Source organism: Schistocerca gregaria, chromosome X (genome assembly GCF_023897955.1).
Source record: "Schistocerca gregaria isolate iqSchGreg1 chromosome X, iqSchGreg1.2, whole genome shotgun sequence".
NCBI lineage: Eukaryota > Metazoa > Arthropoda > Insecta > Orthoptera > Acrididae > Schistocerca > Schistocerca gregaria.
In genome coordinates this window covers 55,074,485-55,093,908 of record NC_064931.1, presented here as the reverse complement: position 1 = coordinate 55,093,908, position 19,424 = coordinate 55,074,485, and the positions used below count along the sequence as shown (strand labels likewise).

Genomic DNA, 19,424 nt, shown 5'->3' with positions numbered 1-19,424 from the left:
AGTTTCCCAGAAGAATGCATCTGATTACTGTTTTCATTTTGCCGGTGTATATAGTTACTCAGTTGGCCGATGAATTTCTCATTGCTTACCAAGTTGCTAGTGTGATGGGCAAGATGCTTTCCAAATTGGGAAAAGAAACTAAACACTGTTCACTCTTTTAAAGAGGGGCTTAAAGTTATTGTGGCTTCTGAAGGTCATGTGATCATCTTGTATATTTCAGTAAGAGACTTCTACATCTTCTGTGTTACACACTATACTAAGGAACTACACACCTTTAGGCTAGGGCCACACAAGCATGTTTTTCATATGCGTCTATGACTTAATTCATGCAACACACAAGGCACTGCTCAGTACTGGCTACATGGGCACTTTTCTCACCCAGTGTGAGGCCTAGGGAAATTCCATCAGTAGTGCATCGGTGCAAGCTGCGGCAACAACTCCTGTGTGCAGTTACAACTATGAGTGAAATTTCATTAAATAAGAATGCGGTCCTTAAGTTATGTGCCGTGATAGTTATCCACAGGGATCGGAAATGTCGAAATGAGAAAAAAAGACTGGATTCATCTGATGTTAAGCGAGGGATCGACAAAGGGACAGTAAACTGAAGGCAAATCCAGTCAAGTTTTTTGAATACTTTAGGATGTCTGTCAACTCATTTGAAATGCTTTTGAGCATGATTGGAGACAAGAGTTTCAAAAAGGAACACATCCATGAGGGAATGTATCAGTATGGAAGAAAAACTTGGGGTTACATTTAGAAACATTATATTTTTTATTTACTAATCCTTGTGTCAGATTGCTAAAATTATTTTAATTAATATTAGTGCATAATGTTAGACCCCCTGAACCCAAAGAATTTACAAAATATAATTAATGCTCAAAAAGTGTAACAAAAAATTGTTCTGCACCTGCACTCCCCACGCCTTCCTCTTCACAGAGTGGCAACCTGCAGTTCAACACAACTTACGTAGTGTTGTACTGCAGGCTGTTTAACTGCGCTGCCACTTGAAGTGGAAGACGTGTGAATTTCATAAGATTTTAAAAGCCGAATAAATGTAAATTAGAAGTCAAGTTTGTCCTGCAATTTCAGTTTCCTAATCACAGGACGTTGTGACAAGAGATACATGTCATTCGCATGAGGCATGTGGGACATAGATTGTACTAGAGTCCTTTTAACACTCGCACAATTTCCTCCTCAAATGAATCTTGTTTTCTTTTCTTAGATTTTTGTCAGAGCATACTTCCTGCTGATGGAGGTTCAGGTGTCACTGTACTCTGATCACTTTGCTATTTATATTCCCACAAATTCTGAAAACATTATAATCTTTATATAATATAACGGAATATTATTTCATATTAAGTTAATAGAAACAGCTGCTACAGCTCAACCATTGAAATTATACATCCAACAATAATGATGTTTGATTCTCACTTCCATCATTTGTTGAACCGTTCCTTCAAGGAAAGACATCTGTTTGTAAAATACATGTGGTTTGTTGGATGTTTCAGAATCGCCACTTCATTGGTTTTTCACATATTTCATGTATGAGTCTTTCATACTTAAGTATGAAAGACTCATACATCTTTTTATGTACTTGTATCCCTAAAAGATCGTGAATTAAAGTGTTTCAGATTTATGTACTTATCTGCAGCTTATTTTTTAGTTGCTACTCAAAATGAAATAACTTTACAGTTTTGTTTATGAAATAAGGTTTCTGCTGCCAGTCACAATGTTCTTTTTATTTATGTTGTGCACAACATGTTTCTGGGAGCTGTTCTTATTTTCTGTTGATTTTTTTTCTTTTTGATATGTCAGTTATTTGTGATGTTTCACATGTGTGAAGTGCTGCGTTGTTTTGTTGTCTTTAATGTATAAAAACATGCACAATTTTTAATTGGTATGTATATTTAAAACCGATCGTTAATTAAAAATTGCATGTGCTTTTATGCATTACGGTAAAGACAATAGACCAATCAGCACTTCACCCATTTAAATATCATAAATAAATGGCATAGTACACAGAAAACACACCTGAAAATGGGACTGATTTCCCAAAATGCTTCATGCAAAAAATTAATAAAAAGAAAATCTGAAGGCTTCCACCAACCATTTTTAATGGATCAGATCAAATGTCACTGGTATCTAGGGATTGGGAGTTCGATGCTTTCTCGGCCAGTCTATAATTTTTGGCATTAGAGGCATATGCATTGTCATTTGGCAGATACCGAAAGAGGAATACATGAAACAACTGACCACAAAAGAGTGTAAGAACATTAGCGAGCAGTATGAGAAAACAGCAAACTTCCCTCATTGTGTGGGATCCATAGATGGAAGACACGTCAGAATTATTAAACCTTGCAGATCAGACAGCGAAAATTGCAATTACAAAATGTACTTTTCTTTTCTACTGATGGCCATAGCAGATAGCAATTATTGTTTCAGATTCATAGACGTTGTCATTTGGTCATCAAGGAGACCATAATATATTCAAAGCTACTGTAGAACATAAAAAAATTTACAATTAAACTCTAAATTTTCCAGCTGCTTCACCACTTCTGAGTGATAATTGTGGATTGAAAATACCTTATGTGTTCGTAGCTGATTAGGCTTTCACAATGAGTGACAACTTAATGAGGCCATCTGCAAAAAACCTGACTAATTCACAAAAACTCTTCAACTACAGACTAACCTCACCACATTGTTATGTAGAATGTGCATTTGGCGTTTTATCTTATAAATGGAGAACATTTCATCATCTAGTTGACGTTATTGTGGATGTGGCAGATACTGTTGTTCAAGCATGTTGCGTACATCACAATTTTGTGAGACAACATTATGGCTACAGTTTTGATGGCTCACTTACATGCAGTATAGGGAGTATTCCTGCACATGGGACAAAAGGGAATAATAGTGGCAAAAGTATCAGAGATTGTTTTTTTTTATTACTTTTGTTTCTTTCAAGTATCTGTATGATGGCAAGATCATTGGGCTAATGTCTTAGAATGAAAACTAGTTTTATTAGTGTACAAATTGACTTGTTGATATTTTATTCATGAATATATTTCAGTGTACACTGTTTATAGATACTAATAAAATATTTACTGTCAGTACTCACAAAGGTCAGATTTCTGCCTGTCATCCAACCCATCCCATTTTTCTGCCAAAACGACTGCTGCAACTGCAGTAGCCACCAGAAAGATCGTGGGAGGTGCACATCGGCACGGCGCGTCACGGACAGTAGTTGCCGCAAGTAAAGTCCCGTCCACCAGAGGGCATGCGAGAATTCGGCCGTGACCTCTGCTGGCGGAACACCATCACCTCAGGCAGTACGGGCCGTGCCCAGGCAGTTTTACATTGGGCATGCCTAGCAGACAGTTCCCTGTCTGCACTATGTGAAGTGCGACAAACAACGTGAATCGTGTTAATACAGTAACTGTGCTTGTCAACTCTTTTTTTGTTTTGTTTCTCTGTATGTATATTCTTCATCCCATTTGTCGTACAGACATTGGTGTTTCTGCACTTCCATAATAATTAGTTCGCTATCCAGATGATCCATTTTCGCACATCAGACTACACAAGAAGACAGCTGAAATGACAGTCTACAAACTGAAAAGAGAGCTGCCAAATCCCCAACCCCTCTACCCAGCTATGACAAGGAACACCTGCATACAGCATGTTCCACAAAATTATACAGACTATTCCACTTCTCATGTTAGTGGCGATGCCCATTACACAATACGAAATACAGGAATTAGCAACTACACTGCCAGCCATTAAAATTGCTATATCAAGAGGAAATGCAGATGATAAACCGGTATTCATTGGACAAATAAATTATGCTATAACTGACGTGATTACATTTTCACGCAATTTGGATGCATAGATCCTGAGAAATCAGTACCCAGAACAACCACCTCAGGCCATAATAACAGCCTTGATACGCCTGAGCATTGAGTCAAACAGAGCTTGGATGGCGTGTTGAGGTATAGCTGCCCACGCAGCTTCAGCACGATACCACAGTTCATAAAGAGTAGTGACTGGCGTATTGTGACGAGCAAGTTGCTCGGCCACCATTGACTAGACGTTTTCAATTGGTGAGAGATCTGGAGAATGTGCCAGCCAGGACAGCAGTCAAACATTTTCTGTATCCAGAAAGGCCCGTACAGGATCTGCAACATGCGGTAGTGTATTGTCCTGCTGAAATGTAGGGTTTCGCAGGGATTGAATGAAGGGTAGAGCGACGGGTCATAACACAACTGAAATGTAATGTCCACTGTTCAAAAGTGCTGTCAATGGGAACAAGAGACCGATTCGTGTAACCAATGGCATCCCATGCCATCACGGCGGGTGATCCGCCAATATGGCGATGACAAATACACACTTCCAATGTGTGTTCACCGTGATGTCGCCAAACATGGATGCGACCATCATGATGCTGTAAACATAACCTGGATTCATCCAAAAAAATGTTTTGCCATTCGTGCACCCAGGTTCGTCGTTGAGTACACCATTGCAGGCACTCCTGTCTGTGATGCCGCATCAAGGGTAACTGCAGCCATGGTCTCCGAGCTGATAGACCATGCTGCTGCAAACGTCGTCGAACTGTTCGTGCAGATGGTTGTTGTCTTGCAAATATCCCCATCTGTTGACTCAGGGATCGAGACGTGGCTGCACAATCCATTACAGCCATGCAGATAAGATGCCTGTCATCTCGACTTCTACTAATATGAGGCAGTTCGGATCCAGCTCAGTGTTCCGTATTACCCTCCAGAACCCACCAGTTCCATATTCTGCTAACAGTCATTGGATCTCGACCAATGTGAGAAGCAGTGTCGCGGTACAATAAACTGCAATTGCGATAGGCTACAAAACGACCTTTATCAAAGTTGAAAATGTGATTGTACGCATTTCTCCTGCTTACACGAGGCATCACGACGACGTTTCGCCAGGCAATGCCGGTCAGTGGCTGTTTGTTTATGAGAAATCTGTTGGTAACTTTCCTCATGTCAGCACGTTTTAGGTGTCACCACAGGCGCCAACCTTGTGTGAATGCTCTGAAAAGCTAATCATTTGCATATCACATCATCTTCTTCCTGTTGGTTAAATTTCGCGTCTGTAGCATGTCATCTTCGTGGTGTAGCAATTTTAATGGCCAGTAATGTAATATAAATAATAAATAAATTGAATAGAATTTAGGTAAATAATCAATTGCTTGCTGCACTTGCTACACAGGTAACAGATTCTTAGTCATCCAGTACCGCCATTGTTCATGGAAGGCAACTTTCCCCTGACAGACAGTAAAAACGCAACACGCTTCCTGCACATGTGGGCAGTGCCCAGAGGGAAAAACACGCCCATAAAATGCACCTGAGTGTGTTTGTGCTATGTGAACGCAAAAGTATGCGGGCATGCAACGTGCGAAAAGGTGTCATGTGGCCAGCCAGCCCCCATCCAACAAGCAGTGATCTATAATGTTAGCATGAATTCGTCCCTTACTCATGTGAAAAACGTGCTCGTTTAGCGATAGCCTTACTTTTCCCATTATCTGCATGATTACAACAGCCTGAGAAGTTTGCTTATTTCAGGGAATTCAACCTCAATTAACTGCCAACTCGAAAAGGCTTCTTAGAATGCTTGGTTGCTTCTGAACAACCTACACAAGAGTCCTACCATTGCATGTATACAAGACAAGCTGACCAATTTAGAAGAACAGTGTGCTTGTTTCCTAGTGGCTCTTGGATTTCTTCAAGTTACTAGGTGACTGTTTTGTTACATCAGGTGGTGGAATGTAATGCCAAGTATTTGAGGTATCTGTTGATTTTAAACCAACAAATGCATAGAAATCCCCCCAAAATAGTGTAAGTGGCTCATAATCTATTGTGCCCATTACAATGTTACCAATACAATGTAAGATTAAAGTCATGGGAGATAATGAAATGAAATTGAGGAAAGAATAGGAAGGAGGAGGAGGAGATAAAAGCAAAGAACCAGAAACATTACCTCAACTTAATGCCACTGCTGATGGGAACCAAATGTTCACTGGAAAGGTAGAAGCTTGTCACAATGTCCTGAATTGTTCGTGCCAAGACGCAATGTTTAGATGACTGGCTGGATGAAGTAGGCTTCCAGAACACAGTTTTGAAGCTATCAAACACTCAGCAACACATCGCTGCTGTATGACTGTGTCATTAAGTGTAATATAAACTTGCTTTTCATTTGCCCAAATATTATGTCTAGCCAATCATTTGGATTAAAAAACTCCTCGTACCAGAGTATATCACTATCCAAATGTCCCTGCAAGAATTATTGTCCAGTTAAGCTAGTGCATCTGTATTGAATATTAGACTCGTGGTTGTCATCACTATCACAGCTTTCCTACTCCCACTACTTATGCATTGTTTCCACTTTTGCAGTGTTTCCATGAATTGAGTATTTACTTTCGGTTATGCCACTCTTTATTTCTGTGCTTTTATACTCGATTTGCCGCAGCAATATGATGTCAGTAGAATGTGAAAGAGATGAGTCTTGCACACAGTCATTCAAGAGTAATTTAGCACCTGTTCTGTGTATTGCGTTTTAGTGCCCACATTGAGAACCAGTGGTCTGTAATAATAGAGCCTCATCTATGAAATTATCAGCTTCATTATTTCTAATATTTCTTCAAATTTCAAAGGTGAAATATAGAAACAGCCCTAAAATATCCCTCTCTCCTCTGTCATGGTAATCTATTCACAAACCACTGGTTTAATACATTTTTCTCAGGCAAGCTGTTACGTGAATTAATTTTGCTTACACAAGATGAAGACAATGGGGATGAAATTATTACATTAGTAAAGTGATGCTCAGGAGTGCTTAACTCCAGTATTAACATGTTTTGATAAATGATAATTTGTGCCAGACTTGAACAACAAGTACTTAAGATTGGTCCTCCATCGTAACACACTGGTAACTTTCTTACACATTGATCTGCGCAGCTATGAAGCTCACCTTCATCTTTCTATTCACATTAAATATATCAAGGGACTGTAACATGTGCATTTTGTTTGGAAATACCATTTTAATTTCAAGCATTCTTTCTTGTATAGTGCTGACATTTGATGAAAATATATTGATTCAGGTTCAGTCTCTTAAGATTTATGCAAATAACTCCACACCTTTGCAATAACTTCTTACCATTACATGATTCATCTTGAACACAAACAGGTTTCTTGTTGTGGACTCACATTGAATTTGCTTTGTGTGACCTTTGCAGGAAGATTGTACTATTGTCTCAATAATACACAGATTGGTAAAATTGCTCCGGTAGTTACAGGATGCTCTTATGAGATGATAGACATTCAATTGTGGGTGTGTCCTTTAGTATAATCCTATATTTGCGTATAATATGAAGTGCAGAGAGCCTTTTAGTTTACTGAAGTCTGTTAATATTACAAAAGGTTTTGATAACAGCATTTAATTTGCATCAGAGCTACAGGGGTCCCACTTCTCTGTTGTCATTGTTGGAGAAGAAATGTGGTGCAAAAGACGTGTGAGTCACACTCGGAAGAGTAGTAGTCTGAGGAAGGAATTACGGCCCTGAGGATATGGCCAGAACACCAACAGCAGGGGTGAGAGAGGATGAAGAGGTGCCACCACCAGACCAAGAAGGTGGTGGCATGCTGAAGACTGAAGCCAATGGCGCAGGAAACACCAGGGACAGGCTGATGGTGGTGAGCACTGTGCGGGCAGGGTGGTGATGCTATAACCTTAGGCAGCACTGAGGGCTGCGATGAGCACAGGTGCTGCTGGAATGGCGTGGCAGGTACCTGGTGCAGAGACTGCAGTGCGTGCCATGTTGCACTGATACAGGCTGGCTGGGAGGATGGCATTTGACAGGAGACAGGTCTCAAACCTCTTGCAGTGTCACATCTGGACCCGGCTGCCACAGTGTCTTCTCCAGCTGCTGCTATGTGTTTGGCCTCCTCGGCACCTATGGGACCCAGTGGAGCCTGCTGGTGCCAGACAGGCAGTAGCAGCTGAAGAGGAAGCCACAACAACTGGGTCCAGATGCAACGCTGATAGCGAAATGCTCTGGGAGTTCGTCAGATGCCTCACTGCAAGTGTTAGGAGCAGCTCAGGGCATTGAGCCAGCCTCAGAAGGAAAGCCAGTCATGGCTGCAGGCTCCTGGCAGAAGTGGTAATTAGCATTGGGTGCAGGTGGTGGAGGACAGCTACCAGGCAGTTAGGGAGGCAGATGGCATGAAAAGTGGCCTGGAAGAATGAGATGTGCAGGGCCATCATTGAGAAAGGACAACCAGGTGTTTGAAGGTGGTGTGACCAGGCACATCTGGGCCTTGTGACAAAACTTCCAGTGTTTGATAACAAGGGGTGCAAGGAAACAAGTGGTATCGTTGGTCAAATGGAGGAACTGTGGACCCAATGACTGGGAATACTGCAGAAGGAAAAGTTCTGGTGTGTAAGGAGCCACGGTAAATAAGGCGTGCAAGGCCAATGACAAAAACATGAGAGGGGGTCTAACATCGACAGGAAGTAAAGAAGTGGACAGGCACGGCGAAACTGTGCAATCAGAAAAACATCAGAGCTAATGAATGAAGTTAAGCTAGTATGAGACACGGACAAGGCAAAAAAAAGTGAGAATAAGATATAAAATCACAGTGTGAGGTGCAAAAGCACACACAGTCAAATGCAAGCCAAAGGAAACAGGAACAGTTTCATTCAAATGTGGAACCGAACCATGAAAACGGCATGTGGTGCCACACAAACGAAAAGGAGGCTGCACCTGGTTTAGCACTGGGAACAAAATTCCAGAGACAAGAGTCACGAAAAGTTTATCCTCATCACTACTGTAGCATAGACTGGTGGCACTTCCGATGCTAGGTCAAGATGTTGAGGTCAGGACTAGAATTCACACTGACCAGCGGCTACTGTGCTGTGTCCTATAAAGGCCATCCAGCAGAGGAATACTGGGAAGTTGTCTAGAGTCACATGACTTGCAGATACAAGCTAGTGTGTTCTATATCCGATGGATGTGGTGTCCTCCTAATTGCAGTGGCTGTCTCATGCAAGACGAGCCTCAGTTAATTCGCTGGTGTCTTGATGGGATGGCAACCCACAGCACTCTGTTGTGTAGTTTGTGGCTAGATCCTAAGGCACCAGCCATATGCCAAAGGTAGAATGACCACCAGAGTGCATTAGTGTTGTTTGGATTCAATGTTGTTACCAGGCATGGTAGCATGTATAATTTCAGATGTTGAGTGAACACATTGAAGGACACTGAGATGCTGCATAGTCATTTGAGGCAGCATTATGAGCACATGACTGTTTGGAAGGGGCCTCATTGTCGGTCTTCATTGACCAGCTGGTTGAATCTTACTATATCCAAATTTGTGGGGCATTTGAATGTGACAGTGACGCAATGTTGCACAGGAATGAGAGGGCAGGCATACTCGTAATCAAGCCTCCGGTTCACCGTGTCTGACCACCACGAGGGAAGATCACTGTACTGTGCATGAAGCACATCGTTATCCCTTCACATCTGCGGTTGCTATGCAAGAACAAGTAATGGACTCCCTGTAACATTGTGTGTCGCCCACACTACCGGCTGCTGTGGTTGAGCGGTTCTAGGTGTTTCAGTCCAGAACAACACTGCTGCTATGGTCGCAGGTTCGAATCCTGTCTCGAGCTTGGATGTGTGTGATTTCCTTAGGTTGGTTAGGTTTAAGTAGTTCTAAGACTGATGACCTCAGATGTTAAGTCCCATAGTGCTTAGAGCCATTTGAACCATCCCACACCATTAGTTGGAGACTGGCAGTTCCTGAACTAGTGAATTATTGTGCAATGTGTAGTATGATATTAATGCCACAACACAAATGGACACATTTGGAGTGGTGCCATGACTGGAAAACGTGCCCGGCTGCTGATTAGTGTTGCATTGTATTCAGTGATGAATTCCAATTCTACATTACTGGAGATAACCATTGTTGGCAAGTATGGCTGCAACCTGGAGCAAAGTCCAATTCTTCCAATGAATCTGAGAGGCACATTGGTGTTATTCCTGGTGTCATGGTGTGGGGAGCCTTGGTTATGGCTTGTGGTACAGTTGGTAGTTATTGAGATGAAAGACATCACAATGGTACATCAAGGACATCCTGCACCTTTGTGTTATGTCTTGTGCCATAGTGTTGTCTCCAATATAACACACATGGGAGGGAGTGCTGACAAGTAATGCCTCCAAAGTTTTTGTGTTAACTCTTAAAGCCTTTTAAATAGAACAGAAATTATTAACATTGTATGTATTTGCTGCCCTCTGCCACTAGAGGGCTCTGAATTGCGCCATGTAACATAGCGATGTGTAATGTAATTACATCAGTGCATGAGAAACAGCGTGCTGTAATAGTGTGTCAAATTCAAAGTTTGTCCACTTGTGGAGCACTGTCTCCTTCAGTGTGACAATGCCAAACCTCACACTAGTGCTGTGGCATATGCAACAATCTGATGCTTTGTGTTTGTGGTCATCTGCCATCCTGCATAGTGTCTCAACTTGGCCCCAGCTGATTTTCATCTGTTTCCAAAACTAAAGGAACATCTTAAAGGACTTCACTTTGATAGTGATCAAGCAGTGGGGAGCTTGTGGCTCCTTCAATGAAGTCACATATTCCACAGTCACAGTATCAACAAAGTGGTATCTTGTTCTTAGAAATGTCTTCGTTGCTGGGGTGACTATGTTGGAAAATAAATGTATGGAAATGAAGAATAAAGGTATAGAACATTAATAAAGCTTTTAAAATAAAGCTTTAAGAATTTTTACTGAAAAAATTTGGAGGTAGTACTTTTGACCATGCCCTTGTGGGACCAGCTCAGCTGTCAACTCCACCCCAGTGCCAATAGCCACGGTATCAAGGACCAGTTAGAACAGTTTGGGCCAGTTTGCCTCAGAAGAGGATACAGCAGTTTTATGATACCCTTCCCAATCGAGTCGGGGCATGCATACAGGCCGAAAGGGACCAAATTCCTATTAATAAGTGGTCTCATACTGCTAAGGTCATTGTAAATTTGACTTGATTTTGTAATCGATTAAGTACCCTTGCAACCTGTAAAATTTCATCTCGTTTCCTCCTCCACTTCGGGGTGCTTCTAATTTTGGCTGGGCAATTAAGTTTGTGAGCAGTTTCTTCTTAGGTGGTTGAGCGGCAGTAGTAGTAGTACTTGTTGAAAGTTACAAATAGTTCAGAATCCATAAATGTGTACCATTCCTTATGAAGAGTGTCAGTCAACCTAGTTTTAGTCCCTCAGCTTGACTGTTGCCACTCAAGTTTTTGCAGGGCTTGGTCAGCTTTAATCCATACAACATACACAAGTACATAATGAAGTTCAAGTATTTCATCAGTGTGAAATGTGCAGAATGAATAATTGTACAGAAATTTAGATGTTAGACATATATGCAATGCATCATCTGTGTTAATTTATTGTATCAGTCTGCGATTGTACCATATTGGCAGTCTGATGCTTTGTATCCTACCTTATACTTTTTTTTCTACTGTAGAATTTCCTATTTTTAAATATATAGTTATTTCAGAGGAGCTAGAGTGATTAAAATGACTGTGCGTATAATTGTTCTTAGTGTATTGCTTAAGCACACAAATGACATACAGCCTCACAATAACTGCTTATTTGCAACAGTGTTGTCTCTTTGGAAGATGTAAATACTTTCACTTTTATACAATTCTATAATATCCTGACTTGAAATGAATTGGTGTAACAACTCCACATGTGCTTTATATTTACTTTATCTCTATTACTGTCTCACAAAATACACTCTAAGACAAGAAAAACACATCGTGATGGAATTACCTGAATGAGACAGAAATTGGTATGCGTGACATACATATACAGCTAATACATGATTACAGTTTCAGAAAAAATGGATGCTTTATTCAAGATAAAGAGCTTCACAAATTCAGCAAGCCAGTAATGTGTTGGGCTGCTTCCAACCATTATGGAAGCAGTTATTCGACTTAACATTGATTGATATAGTTGTTGGATGTCCTGCTGAGAGGGTAGTGTGTCCAATTAACGTGTTAGATTATCAAAATCCCAAGATGGTTGTAGGGCCTTGCCCATAGTGTACTAAACATTCTCAGTTGGAGAGAGATCTGGCAACCTGGCTGGGCAAGGTAGGGCTTGTGTGGGTGGGCATTGTGTTGCTGAAATGTAAGCAAAGGATGGCTTGCCATGGAGGGCAACAAAATGGGGTGTAGAATATAGTTGATGTTAAGCTGTACTGTAAGGATACTGCAGAAGACAACCAAAGGAAATCCAACAACCCTATCAATCCATGCCAAGCCAAATAACTGCTTGCATAAGGTCCAGAGGTGGATCAAATTGTAATTGACTTACTCAATTTCTGAAGCTCTTTCTCTTGAATAAATCGTCCATTTTTTTCTGTAGTTTAACATTTGCAATGGCTTCCTTTGTCAGTAGTTTAGCGTCACTGAGTGTAAATTTCTTGCCTTTTTTTTAGCGGCATTATTTTCTACCTAGGCTTGATACAGAGGAAACCTGATTAAACTATGTGCTTTGACCAGTTCGTCAACCTGGTAGTTTAGTTTCTGGCTTGTAAAGCACTAAAAGTCCCATTAACTCCGCTTTTTACATGCTAGTTTCAACTTAAACCAAGGGAACATTTCTTTGTCCCCCAGAGAAACTGCTGTAAACATCTTAAACATCATCAGCATGATGAGAGGTAAATAAATATCAGATCAATATGCTACATCTGATGTAAGTCATAAACCTCTTTGACAACACGCTAGTTATGGTCAGCCATCCACAATTAGCACCACAAGTGTAATACAGTTAACTGGTGGCAAATGATTAAAGTCTGATTTAAAGTAGTTGTCACTTGACGTTTGTGCTGTGAAGTTGCGGCGTTGTCACGTCAAGCACTGGCTGGAGGCAGCCGTCTCAGCGCATTGCTACCCCCGGCGATAGAAAATAGTTTAAAGCCTGTATCTTCTACAAAAAAAAGTAAAAAATTTCAAACCCACATATGTACATCTCTACAATAACTCTCAATCTGTCAAATAACTAGTCTTAATTTTAATTAGGACAACAGTTTACATTAATTTGTTTGAAACCATTTGAATTCTCGATTTTGCAATCAGCTTCTAACTTGTCACGTCATTACTGAAAAACTATTGGTGTCACAGCAAAATATTTTTTTTTTCCATTCATTACTAAAATAATGCATTCGGCAAAGAATCCTTAAAAGTTTTTGTAGTGCACTAAGTTTCCTCTATATAAATTTCTGAAAACAGCATTTTTAAGCAACCCTATCAGTACTGAACTCTAGACAAGTATGAGATTTAAAATCCCTATCTCCTATAAATATTATGTAAATATTTTGAAATTTACGTACAGTATTGGTCTTGGTGGTAAGCATATCAAATATCTTTTCTTAATTTTAATTAGGCGCATTGTTACATTAACTAATGAAGTGTGAGAAATTTTCGCGCCTGGAAAAGTTTTCTTCTTTAGATTGCAAGTCTTGAAAACTATTACACACATTGAATAACATCTTGGTGTAAATACAAAATGAAATAGAATTGAAATTCAGTCTAACTTACCGTAAGGAGATGACGAGAGCTGGCCAAACAGTATTTCTTACTCTCACAACAAGAATAAGAATTAATTGAAATAAATTCACAAACACAATATTTAATGGCAGTAAGTACGCTACACACTAATCAGGCAGTGCGAAAACACCGCTTAATTCAGAGTCAGAGTCAGTGGAACTATCAGTGTCACTGCTCGTTTAGACAGATATAAACAAGTCTTCGACACTTTGTTGTAAGAAACCTTCATCGTTCCATGCGTCCTGTATCACTCCTTTCACGTGATGCACTACCTTCTGCCAGTCTTCCGATGTCACAATTTCGACTGCCTCTTTCAAAAGGCATTCCACTTCTGTTAACGTGAATTTCATATGTTCTGCCATTTATGCCGTTTAATCTGAGCCCAAATCAGCTCTATTGCGTTGAAATGGCAATGGTAAGGAGGCAATCTGAGGGCTTTGTGCCTGTATTTTTTTGCTACTTCATCCACAATGTAAATTGGGTTCTTTGGCTTGTGTTGCAGTATAAGTTCTAATAATTCTGCCCTTGTCAAATTACTGTCGAACTGTACCTTATGTTTTTGTAACCAACTAACAATGTCGTTTTTCCTCATTGCCTTTGTGGGTGCTTCATCTTGTATTACTGAGTGATAAGGAGCATTATCCGTAACAATGATAGTTTTTTTTTGTTAAGTTCTGGAGCTCTCAGTCTTCAAACCATTTCACAAAAGTATTGTGGTTCATCTCTTTGTGGTAGTTGGAGGACTTACTTGAACTGAATAGCAGCAATTTGGAATGAAACCTTTCGAATTTCTGGCATGTGCTACAATTATCCTTTTTCCTCTGCCCATCGGAGCTGCCATACTACCGCTGATGGTACCATCTGTCCAGCCTTTTTTTAAACTGTGTCCTGCATTCACCCACGTTTCATCAAGCCAAACGATATCATCAAAATTTTTCCCCACTAATTCTCTAAGAAAGCGGCATCGCCAGGATGCAATATCTTGGCATTCCATTAGTAACTTTCGGCAAGAGATGGATTTATAGCAGAATCCTAACATTTTCATGACTCGTAACAAAGACGATTTACTACCCTGAAACAGGTCAGCCGCTGTGAGGTTAGCATGTAGGTTTTTGAGTGTTGGACACTCCTTCCTCGAATAAAATGTGTATATTTGACAACCAATGGCATCTTCCTGAAAAGAGTAAAGTTTTGTGACCCTCTTCTCTAGTCGCCTCTTTTTCCCAGGTGTCTCCAATTTAGATGATTCACTTGAGCCTTCTTTCTTGAATTTCTCCTTGCAGATTCTTATTCCTGATCGTTTGCTAACTTGCAGAGCAGCTGCAGTTCACTCCACCACCTTATCCAAAGGAACAAGAGGCCTTTTTGCATATCTCTCTCTCTCTCTCTCTCTCTCTCTCTCTCTCTCTCTCAAAATACTCCCTTAAGGAACACACACATTCATGCGCCTGACTGCGTATAACGACGCCATGTCCGCCACTTTTTGGAGGTTTCCAAGGAGTGTTCAGCCTCGGCCTCCCTCTGTTGCGACTGCTTTCATCAGACATCGTAATCACGCGAAGCTACAAGTCGCTTAAATCTCTTGCTCGCATGTCTACAGCGGCTCGCTGAGGACTGGCTGGCACAATGCCTTAATCAGCTCAGCAGAACGAAGTGACAACGCAATAGCAGCTGACAGTGCCAGCTGCCATTGGTTTATTGGTGGTGGGAGCCCTGCAGCCCATTGCCTGTCAAGTGACAACTAGTTTAAATAATAGTATAGAGTCCAACCCAGGATATGAGTAATGAAATCCAGTGGTGTGTTCATTTTCTATGTTTATTTATTATTATTTCTGGCAGTTACTGCCCGTGATTGTTCAAAGGCCCCTCCCAACTTTCCCCACAGCTCTGTGCCTGACATCCTGTGCAAAAATTTTAATCATGGGATTGGAAAGTGAAATAATGGTGTGGCACATGTGACAGAAGAAATTTGCAGATATGTAATGGTGCATTGGAATACAAAGTTTTGCCCAACTAGACCAGTGACACTGAATCATGATTTTTTTAATGTTTTCATTCTTGTAACATGATGTTTGGTTTGTATTTAACAAACCGTACCATACTCAAAACTCTTTAATTGCACTTACCTCATTACTTGATATGTAAAGATAGTTCAAATGCCTCTGTAAAGGTTTGAATTCTGAGCATAATTTAGTTGTAGAAGTCGATAACAAACTTCGTGTGGTACAGTTAATATTTTCTGACAAGGAAGTGAGCAATTAACATTATGTTACTAATACCATAAAACTGCCCATTCATGAGAACTTCAATGTTTGTTTATAGGTGTAAAAGTATGCACAACATCCTTTCTCATTCGCTGTTGATCTTAGTATACTACCATAACACTTAGTGGTGTGTATAAACTATTAGGTATACTTGTATGAATTTGTAACTTTCTTACAGTGAATTCATTTTTGGCTGTATCATTTCAGAATAACACTCCAAAAATTGCTTTAGTGGTTCGATACTTTCTCTGACACAAGGGAACTTTAGCTATTTGAAGAAAAATATTTGAATTAATATGAAGCCAACCTGCACTAAGGCGAGCTATTTCTACTCTCATAGACAATTTCATAATTTGTGTAATTATGGCGCGAAATTTTGCTGTCTTTTCATTCTAGTGAATTAGTACAGACAATAAAAAGAATGGAAACTTGTTGCTTCAAACTCTGCGCATTCAGATTAGCACTCCACTCGTCCAACCATTACGCCAAGAGAGATAAACTTCAGAGCACTCTCTGTAATGACTTGAGTCTGTATTTGTCATCAAAGGTAATTTTGTGGCTTTTATCTTCTTTCTAAAACATGAGGTTATCATTTCATGTTGCAGAAAATGAATGAGTAATTTTAGGGAAAAAAGGGTTGATAAAATTGGTCATTCCGTTTTAAATGAAGCCTGAATGGTTATTAGTGAACCCTTACAAGTGTATTAATAAAACTTTTATAGCTTTTGTGCCTCATAGTTGCTGGTATCCAGATGCTGTTGCTATGATTCGAACATTCAGCCATGATTCGAACATTCAGCCAGTTCCATAAACTTTGCTGTAAAGTACGCAACCTGTAACACACGGGGCATAAGTGAATACAGAGTGAGCACTAGAGACCTCACATTTTCTCAAATCAGTAGCACAAGTATCAGTGACTAAGAAATACTATTGACATAAGAATCTGAGTTGTAGTTAGTGGAATTGATAAGGAAACCTTCATTCACCTGGAACACCACAATGATGAAAATATCACAATATTTTGTTCTATTTTTATTTGCAGGATGCTTTGCAACGTGAACAGTTGCTTGAAAACAAACTTGCCACTATGCAGAGGCTCATGGAGACAACACGACAAGCATCAGACAGAAGCTGGAGAGCATTGATTGATGAAGACAGATTACTCTCACGTGTGGAAATACTGGAGAGTCAGTTGCTTGTATACTCAAAGGTAGACTTTATTACAAATCCATGTGGCTGAAGAATTTTCTTCCTCAAAGAGAGCTCACAGTACTGTAAATTTCCAGTAATAATGTTTGCAAAGCCAACTAGAAGTAGATACTAAGTAATGAACTGCAGTAGCTGACTGTAATTATATCTAGGATAAACAATGATGCTGATAGTAGTATGAATTGGTAGTATTAATTCCTTAACTTCATCAGAACCTTCTCGCCTGAGAAACATTGCAACAGGAGACCAGCAAGAAGAAGAAACTAGTAGGGTGACAAGTGCAAATTGGTTTGGTTGGAAGCAGAGAACTTCAGTTTTGATTGGTTTGGATTGCAGTTGTAGGAAGTAAATTGTAATAAAACAACTGGAAAGTAAGATAAAAAATGTGAATGAATATATATAAAGGGCAGATATCATGCTAGATGGAAAATATGGCCATTGAAATTAAAAAATAAAATTAGTGTTAGTTTAACACTTACCATACTAAGCCCTTAACTGCATGCCACTCCCTGTGTGCTGGCTGATTTTTTCTATTTTCAGCAGACTTTAAATAGCTGTAAAGGATGTTTAGTTAGAGATACACAAAAGCTACAGGTATGGTTTAAAACTTTAAGGTTTCAACTTTACATGGGTTAACAGTCATGTGTATGGGGCATATACTGTTTCCAAGAAGTGATGAGGATTTCTCCTCGATTTGGCAAAAATAAATTTTGTCAAAAATTTATTTTTACTACTTTATTTCATTTAAAAAAGAAATAAATTTTGGAAAGTGATCATTTGACACTGAAAAGACATTTGTTATACCATTTGCACATAAAGCATAGCTACATACGCATAAGTTAATTTGCATAGTGAACCACAGTGTGATAAAGCTTGAAACACGGGGTGACACACAAACCTACGTTACACTCACTGCACTCATAAGACGTATCTTTCCTCCCAGCTTTCCCAGTAATGTTCTTTTGTTTTCCACTACACACTACACAACGTCTTCGTGCTTTCTTTTTCCCTTCTGCCATTCCCACATGGTTCAGAAAATGTTTCTGCGACAATCGAGCAATCGTTGCAGATCCATGTGAATCCTCAATTCTCTCTCCTCTCTGTAACACGAACGCAGTGCAGACCTCCTCTATAAACTTAAGAGTGCTCAGTTTCTTCTCATGGATGCAATTGTGCAAAATACAACCATTGGAAACCGCCATAATTATACAGTGGAAGGCAAGCTTTCTCCACCACTTCACTGTTTTGTGATTAAGTGCTCCATATGAAAGACATTGATCAAAAAGGTCTACACCAGCTTTATGTTTGTTGTAATCCAGCACTGCCACTGGTTTCAACTTGTCATTGCCTTCTCCTGTAGCAACAGGCAACATTGAGGATGTGTGCCTGGTACTTATCATCCACACATCCCTCTTGTCTTTCCATCGAAATACTAGCACATCGTTCTTGCGGCGAAATATTTGTTCACCCTTTTTGAGTTTACCCTCTTTGAGAGCCTTGGGCAATCCTTTTCTGTTTGGCATTACTGTCCCTACAAGACCAGTATTGGCTCTAGCCAGTTCTTCGGCTAGCTGAACACTGGTGTAAAATCTGTCAACATATACAGTGTGGCCCTTACCTTGGAGTGAGCCGAGCAATCGCTTTACCACTGCAGAAGCACTGTTGTCCAGTTTATCATCCCTTCCGTGGTAAACTTCAAAGTTGTATATGTACCCAGTTTTGGATTCTGCAAGAATGTATAGCTTCATGACATATTTGTTTGGCTTATTAGCCATATAAACTTTGAAACCTACACGCCCTCTGAAAGGACACATACCTTCATCAATGGTTAGTGCTTCACCTGGCTGATAACTTTCTTTGAAATCCCTTACCAAATCATCCAGAAGAGGCCTGACCTTATGAAGGGCATCAAAGTCTACTTAACCTTTCTTTTTTGGCTTTGAATTATCGTTTATGTGGAACATAGACAAAATATTCAGAAATCTGTCCCTTGGCATAATATTGGGGCAAAAATTGCAGCTAACCACTGGATCACTACACCAGTGACTGGCCATACTTGGCTACTCACTGATTGACATGTGGAGGATAATAGCCAGAAACGTCTTTGTTTCAGCAATTGTTAGCGTCCTCCACTGCTTGAATCTAGAATTGGGTCCTCATTTGTTTTGTGCTCTCAGTGTGGACAGCTTCTGTCTAGCATATAGGTTTGTTTGTTCCTTCATAATTGAAATAACCCTGTCATTTATAAAATGAGAAAAAAAAATCTAAATATTCACTAGACTGACTGAGTCCTACATTATTTAGCACATCATGAGACCCT

At 40.0% G+C, this 19,424-nt stretch overlaps 1 protein-coding gene across 9 annotated transcripts in view; it reads left to right on the top strand.

The window, feature by feature from the left end:
• The window catches only part of LOC126298880 (sarcolemmal membrane-associated protein), a 323,320-nt gene that overhangs the window by 118,831 nt on the left and 185,065 nt on the right, over window positions 1-19,424 (top strand). For all 9 annotated transcript variants that reach the window (XM_049990412.1, XM_049990407.1, XM_049990408.1 and 6 more), the window contains one exon: window positions 16,938-17,105. In XM_049990412.1, the coding sequence (XP_049846369.1) occupies window positions 16,938-17,105 (168 nt within the window). The remainder of the gene's footprint in view (window positions 1-16,937; window positions 17,106-19,424) is intronic.